The following is an 8766-nucleotide window of genomic DNA, read 5'->3' as shown; positions in this document are numbered from 1 at the left end:
TATATACACATATACACACGCGCGCGCGCGCGCGCGCGCGCACACACACACACACACACACACACACACACACACACACACACACACACCATTTAGCACATACAGAAGCGTAAATCCAACCGCGTAAATGTAACTTCCACACAATGCGCGACAGGTCTGTTGCGATAGAATCAAATGAATGTTGTTGGCCCAAAGTCATTGCTTCTAACACGAAAGATATAAATTACGTTAAAATCACAGCATTTTTCTTGCCAAAATATATCAACTAAATAGTAATGTATCAATCGTTTAATTTTATTTTTAGCACTTCATTTAAGCAGAATTTACGTTTCTTTTATATCAAAAAATAATAGTGACTTAAAGAGAAAAATTTAGACTTTTCTATTCATTTTTTAAAGAATATCGAGCGCTACTTCTTCTGTGAACAGTCAAAAAGATAGTTTTTATCTGTTGAATAACTCGATAAAAATAATCGTACAATGCTCAATAAGTACAAATTAAAGATTCACTTTTTCGAAAACTGTTTTTGTATGCAGTTTTTCACGCCATGAAACTTTGCAAAGCTTTAAAAAATTTTGAGATTTGACGAATCTCTATTTATCTCTATGTAGTAGTTCTGTAAAAAAACAGCCACATCGTTATCTAAATTACCGATCTGAAAAGTAAAGACATTAAGCTTTAAATGTTTTTTAATCATCTCATTATTTTTTACAAAATTACATTCTTTTAAAAATTGTCTATTTTTGGAAAGCAGAATAAGCATAATCCTTTAATTTTTTGATGTAGTATAGATGATTATTTCTTTCATAATCATTCAAAAAATGAAGATTCACTAATGATTAAGTCAATTAAACGACACAACCTTTTAAAAATATGTAAAGTTAGTATTGAAATTAACAGGATTTATTTAAAGCTGAAAAAAAATAGATATAGGTATGTTATCGATGACTCATTTCGATAATATTCTCATATCGTGAAGATATAATAAATTTAATTGAAGATAAAATAAATTTGAAAAATTGAAATCGTAAAATTCATTAGAGTCTATTCGACAAGAATTGTCAGTTCCACGAGAATCATACGTACACACATTAATGCGAGAAACGAGGGAGAAGATGATACCATCGCGGAAAAGCCAACGTCGTTCTTTCAGTAATGAAGGATGCAACAGATACACAAGATGACTCGCTGATAAGAAATTACACATCCGAGAGTAAATGCAAAATCTGACGTCGTTCGCGTGCTTAAGAATTTATTCAAATAACACGATATTCGCCTTACTGTGAAAGATCTATTTCAGAAATAACATTATAATGCAATTATATGCGATTAATATTAGCAACATGATAAGCTGTATGTTAAGAGATATAACACTGTAAAAAAACGTTGGGAAATGTTGAGAACATTTTTTTCTGATTTTCCCATCTTTCAGAGTCATGGTTGCGTACTTATTAAAGCTCTATATTTATAAGAGTACGTTTATAAGAGCACATTGCTTTTATTTCAAAGCATACCAACCACATTTTCTTATTAGCTACTTTCTCTCCGCGTTTTCCTAGGCTATATTCAGATTTCCATCCAAATGCTACTCAGGTGTCACTTTATCCTTATTGCTCATCGAATGTTAAACAAGGATAACTTGATACCTAGAGAGTATTGAAGTGGAAATCTGATCCGCGCCCTTATTTGCTAATTTTTATTTTTTATATAATTGGTCCATCGTCCAATAAGCGCTTAGTAATTCTTTAACATGATACAATTAAGTCAAACATTGCGGTCATTTGCGTTATTCTTATAAATATAAAGCTCTTCTGCGTACCCCTTAAAACATAAAAATTGCATATAAATAGTTCCTTACAAAATCAACATAAGCAAACCATTAACGACTGTTATTAAAAGTTACAGAATCGCTCCTTAATTTCATTTTATAAAAAAAGTAATATGAGTTATACATATAACATGTAGTTATATGATTATTTATAGAATCATATAACACTTTATTTTTTACTTTATGGTATCTTTTATTGTTACTTTTGTAGTTATATGATTATTCATAATAGAATTACTTTTTCGTTGGATCTATGATACGATGGCCTTATCGTATGTGCTAGTAAATTATGCGCGCGCACTCTTTCATGTCGATAATTATACTGGTATAATCATACGGGAGCAATCACTCATAACGAATCGTTTTTAATAAGACCTAGTAAACTAGATGATACTCTGTTGCATGCGTTGTGATATGCGTGACGATAACTCGATAATTTGCATATAAACCGAGGACACTCGTAACGTGAAAAATCGTTAAACGAGTAAATCTATTGCAATTAAATAAACCATTTGCTACACTGTTAAATCTATAATATCAAATTTAACCTAATTTAAGTCGTCACTGCTCCTACTCAATATATCGTTATTTTATACTTAAAACAATTTGACTATTATAGTGTCAAATTTAACCATCGTTTTAGTATAAAATAATAGTGAGTAGGAGCAGAAATGGCTTAAATTTAATACTATAAATTTAAGGTAAACATATTTCATAAAAAATCAAGTATAATTTGAATTAAAATTAAAAAGAAATAAAATTTATTTAGAGTATTGTCGATTAAATGTCGTTTCAAAAGTTGCATACTCGAAAATGACAACAGTCGTGATCGCTTCGCATTGTCAAGATATTACTGCCAAAGTTTGTATAAAGGAAAGCGTTAAGATTATGGCACAAAAAAATGTAAGATAATAAAATGTAAGTAGTAAGCAAATTGACCAAACACGGTAGAGACGTAAGACAATAAACAGCAGTAGCAGCAATTCAAAAAGTTGATTTGCGTCTAATTCTGGATCGACCAATTATAATAAAGAACGTAACATTATTGTCTTACGTTCTCTATTGTGATTGGCCAATTCGCTTACAACTTACGTCTTACTGCTTATGTTTTTGAGTATTAAAGATTTTATTCAGCTATTTAAAATTAATCATTTTAATTAAAAAAAAAGGAAAAGGAATGCCACATTACATCATTCTTCACAGCTGTCATAAAATCAGGATATTTTTAGTTTTGCAGTTGGCAGTTCTGAAAATTTAATCAGCCGATTAAGTTAAGAAGTTTAAAAAAATAGAGAGGAATCATGTGACTTTTCTTATCTTCATACGAGAACATAAAGGATACAAAATACTATCGCCATCTTCTAAAGAATAAATAATAAATAAAATTTAAGCAGTGAAATAATTTATTGAAAAATATTTTTTTCGTAAAAAAAATGAAACATTTATGTAGAAAATATTAAAGAGAAAAATTATTTATAGTAATTATTTAAATTTAATTTAGATATTGATAATTCTGATATAAATGATGTTTCACTGATGTAGCATCATATTTAAAGAGAATGAATATTTTATATTCTTATATGAAAATGGTACGAAAATGATTAAAAATAAAACTTTATTTTTTTAATTCTAAAATATTCTTTAAGCTGTATTCTTTTACCGTCTATATAACTTTTCAAAATGCTTATACTTTGTTTACAATTAAATTATTTAAAATCCTTCTTCTCATATGAATTTAAGCTACTAAAAAAAATTATTTAAAGAAAACTATATGGCCAAAAAATTTGAAAAAATTCAAGAATGCTTATATCAATTACAATTCTCAATATTTATTCTCAATATTTGAACGAATCTTTATATTATGTGAAAAGACTGAAGAATCTTAGAGTTGATCAGATCGTCCCATACCTATGTAAACTAAATAGAATCTTATCGATACTCCCGCGCGATTAAAATCATCTGCGTACATACATCATAGATATACGCCGCGACCTTTCATCGATTCAACAGCATGTGCGTAATTCGCGCATATAATGCTATTACATCACCTGCAGAGCAAGAATAAAAATCCGCGTATAAAGACTAAAAGCCGCGAGTTTTCCCTACATAAGACGATATCGCCATCACGAGTCATCGTGTTGTAAAAATAGCGTGACATTTCATCGATCGTGTAACGTACTCGTAAAAATGTCGCGACTGTACCAACACGAAACAACGTGAAAAATAGGTGAAATTCGATTTGAATTTCGATCTTTCGTTCGTCCACCCTGCGTACGCGCCAAGTTCAGTACACTTCTGTATCCGAAGATAACGTAGTATCAAACGAACCAACGAACATGCAAATATCGAATATGCAGACAATCTCCGTTACATATGTGTATGTTGATATATTCATAATCTTAATGTATGCATTGATCCAAATTTACCCGAATATCATGACGTAAGATATAACACTATTAAATTTATAATGTTAAATTTAACCTAATTTAAGCCACTGCTTCTAAATATATCGTTATTTTTACACTAAAACAATGATTAAATTTGACATTATATAGTGTAAAATTTAACTATCTTATTAGTATAAAGTAGTAATATATTTAGTAGGAGCAGTGGTGACTTAAATTAGGTAAAATTTGACACTACAGGTTTAACAGTAGATAAATGTACCAGTAGATAATTAGTGGATATCATCCAATTAGTGGATAAAATTATTGAAAACTCCTTACTATTAAGTTATTAATGATAGATACGACTAATAACTCTAAATAAATTCGTTGTTCATAAAAATTTAATAAGACGAATTTATTTAGAATCGTTACATATCATTAAAAATTTAATATTTAAAATTATCATTTTATCCAGTAATCGAATCATGTCCACTAACTGATGTGTTTACCTTATGAGTGAAATGAAAACATCTAATAAAACTGCCACAGCGTAATTCATATTTTTAATTTTATGCCATATCGTTGAAACCGTCGTACCCAATCACTGTGGAGACGACAATTTTATCTAAAATATGATAAGAATATGTACTTTAATTATCCGGCGCAAACACGCTTTCAACGTTATCAATTATAGTCCATGGTTTTAATGCTTTAGAATGACAATATGAAAAGTCCTTTTTCCAACTCTTTCTTCAAAATATTATCGTATTTTGTTGCTTCAATGCATCCGCTCTTATCTGTCAGAGATAAAGTATCATATACAGAAATCAAATTTTGTAGATAATTTTATGTTGCAGTCTGTCTTCATACGTCCTGAAAACATGAACAGTGCAAGTAAATGGAAACATCGAAAATTACTCACCGATCGATCTTGTCCATTGTGGTAGGATGTTGCAAGATGGTTTGCTGCTCCGTCATCTCGACGACACATTGTGTACAGAGTTCCAGCTCTGTAATGAGAAAAAAAAATTAATCGGGATAAAAATGATTCAGGTTATTTGTGTTATCTCTCCATCCATGTTAGATCAAATCAAGTATAATATATTACTTCACATTCTTTTTATTGTTATTGCGTCAAATAATATAGGCATATCGACTGTTAATTGTTTAAATATTACGCAAAAAACCAATCGCGAAACACGTAGCGAAAAAAAATGTCTGATTAAATTAATTGAAATTTTGATTAAAAATGGATGAATCAGAATTTTCTGGTTAAATATAATATATTAAAATTTTAGTTGAACGAAGTTCTTGATTGATATAATCAGAATCTTCTGGTTCGTTCATTTTCAATCAGACATTTTTCTCAATGCGAATATCCTATATTTACATAATTATGTCTTTCTCATTGTTAAAAAATTTGATGAAATTTGAGTAAAGTTTTATTAAATGCGACAACGCAGCAAGAACTTTACGCGACTTTTGATCAACTGTAGAACGTGTCGTCGCATACGTAAGCGCAATAAGATAGCGTAATAAGACGATCACTCAATAGTTATCAAGTTTTAGTAATAAGATAAGCTTACGCTATTATAAAGCATGATTATATGTTGCACCAAAATCGGATAATTTGATATTCAATGTGAAAAGGCACGAAAATGTATGTTTTGAAGAAGGCGTTGATGGTTTAAAAATTAAGTATGAAATAAAAATTAAGAAGAAATTAATAGGATGGTATCAATTATCTTTACGATATCTTTTATATCAAAAAGAAGAAAAGAGCAAAAATATAGCAGATATAATCGACCTTTGATACAATTTAATAGAATTAGATGAGTTCACCACTTTGATAGCGTTTATACAATTTCCATCTACACTGAAAAAAATTTTAATACATATTTCTTTTATTAAGTAAACATTTACTTATAGTGACTAAATATTTACTCAATAAAAAAAGTTAATTAAATCAAATTAATGTTTTTTGTACGAAATAAACATATGTTTACATTTAGTAAATATTTATTCAGAACTATTCAAATATCTATTAAAATTTATTTTTTTTAATATAGGGTCAAAACTCCATTACTTTTTTTCTATATCATAAATAAAACTAATAATAAATTAATTTAGTTGCACGATTTCTTATTAAGATAGAAATACAAAACATGATTAAGATTTATTTCTTTCAAAATTGTTCTTTTTTGTTCTTATAAAAAGAAAATATTAAAAATATATTGTGTATCTTAAACTCAGTATTCGAAGAAATTTTAAAAGCAGATCTTTTTCTCGATAGTACTATAAGATAAACACAACTAAAATATAAGATAAACAAAAGTTTGAGAATTCGCAAAATCGATCCAAGTCGACAGGCATTAAATATGCAACTAATAGACACAAAGACATAAACTCGATATGATCAAAAAAAGAAAAGTATAAAAATCGTAAAATTCAAAAAATCGAGCGATGATCTTTTAGCGAGAATTTGCTTTTTATTTATATGACTAGACTTTTGTGTGCACAGATATAAAAACAATCTTTACGAAGAACTTTTCGCATTCATTTCAACTATAGAAACTTTATGTGTCGTACTTATTTTTAATAATACATAGTTAGTTACGATGAATATATTTTTCTCGCCTGATTATTTAACAATAAAAAAATGAATATAAAGAATATCACATAATTCTTTTAATTCTGCTCAATTTTGGTCTACACAGTATTATCTATATTTATTTTAAAATTTATTGTAAAATGAAAATGTTATAACCGGAATATAAAAATAAGAGCGTCATTATTCTCCTATTTCTCATCGAAATAGTTTAATCGGGTCAGTTTACTCAAGAGACCGTTTCTCTCTGTGCACTTTCTCCAATGAATTTCTTGCGCTCGCCATTTTGTATCGTTGCACTACTATCTTTGACGAAATAAATCATTTATATGATATAGAGTGACTTATCGAAGGACGAATAGGGCCAAGAATGAGGGCAATATTATTCGAATTACGTTCTCGCGTAACCTTTGCATTATCTTGATAATATGAAATCATTAAAGCCAGTTAAAGGCAGGGAAATGACCGGGACGGTAAATCTACGGTTAAGAAAGAAGTGATGATGACTCATAAAACTAGGTAGAAAGTAAATGGCTTCTTTGTATGCTCGAGCGACGTCACGTAGAGCGTTACACCATGTTGTAACAAGTACATCGAACGTTTTAAGAAATGATATGCGGTAATAGAGTGCAATGCCATCCAAGTCCAATGTATTCTTATTGTTAGATTTTACATACTTGTACGAAAGTCTATCTTTAAATATCGTTCATAAATTATTATCTGTAATTACACCTCGTATCGTTAAAATCACTCAAAAAATCGAAAGTACAATGCACATGTTCGACTTTCTAAAAACCAACATACTTATATTTCTCGTGTATTATGCCAATGGCTTTCAACATCACTATTATTTTCAACGTAAAAGTAAAAGTTATATGTATCCTGAAAGAAAAAAATAGTTGCAATTGCCATAATTTAACTGTAATTTATCGTCATTTTTTGGAACAACTATATATTTATGAGTAAGAGAAATTCTATTTTTCGGTCAAAGCGGAAGTGTGAATTTATACACTTCCTCTGCAAAAACACAACATCTTCTGCAAACTGCGCGCCGAAATTCTTTTCAATCTGGAAACGCAATCATGAACAAAACTAGAATAGTATAATGAAAAAAATACTAAATTTTAATAATTCATTTATTTAAATGTCAATTAATAAATATTTGTGAAGTATAAAGATATATTTATTTGGTATAAAAAATTAATTTAACTATCATTTCTTCTTTTTATTAAATAAATTAAATAAATATTTTTTTAATGTAAGTAAATTTCAGTATTCGTACTATTCAAATAAATATTTATTTAAATTTAGAATATTTTTCAGAGTAATATCACATATTAAATTTTTTATTAACGTCAAATTATTAATATTCTTCTAAGACGCTCATTAGCTTCAATATTATTAAATTGCTTGTCAATTTATTATGTGATATTATCAGTTCTACTCATAATCGCGTTTGAAAATTAAAAAGACATCGAAGCACGATTTGCAGAATTGAATGTACATATAAATTCACACCGGAATATTTAAGTATTAAAATGCTTAAATATTTCTGCTTTAACCAAGAAAAATGAGATTTCTCTTAATAGATTTACTCTCATCGGTCCAATATCGTATTATAATTATACGAGTATATATTTATAGTTGTTTTCCACGCAAATATCAGTCAATTGTGCTATTAATAACAATCACACACGCTGCTTGGAAATCTTTAATTTTATCTTAACATATTTTTTTAGTTATTATTACCACATAAATAATAAACGAATTTAAGAAAATAATTAATTTATTATAATTGCGATTGCATTTACTAAATAAAAATGTTTATCATTTATATCTTGATATTTTAGTACATTAATTTGAAATTATCATAATTTATAGTGTAATTTTTTTCATGTTTGGGAGAACTATATATATATATATATATATATATATATATATAA

General features: G+C 28.2%; 1 protein-coding gene across 1 annotated transcript in view; it reads right to left on the bottom strand.

Moving 5' to 3' along the window:
- The window catches only part of LOC105619996 (kinesin-like protein KIF13A), a 45876-nt gene that overhangs the window by 33621 nt on the left and 3489 nt on the right, over positions 1–8766 (bottom strand). Inside the window, exon 2 of the mRNA XM_012201506.1 lies at positions 5138–5225. Within this exon, the coding sequence (XP_012056896.1) occupies positions 5138–5225 (88 nt within the window). The remainder of the gene's footprint in view (positions 1–5137; positions 5226–8766) is intronic.

The sequence above is a fragment of the Atta cephalotes genome, assembly GCF_000143395.1.
Source record: "Atta cephalotes unplaced genomic scaffold scaffold00023, whole genome shotgun sequence".
NCBI lineage: Eukaryota > Metazoa > Arthropoda > Insecta > Hymenoptera > Formicidae > Atta > Atta cephalotes.
The sequence above is the reverse complement of the archived record's forward strand: the minus strand, read 5'-3'. Positions and strand labels throughout refer to the sequence as shown.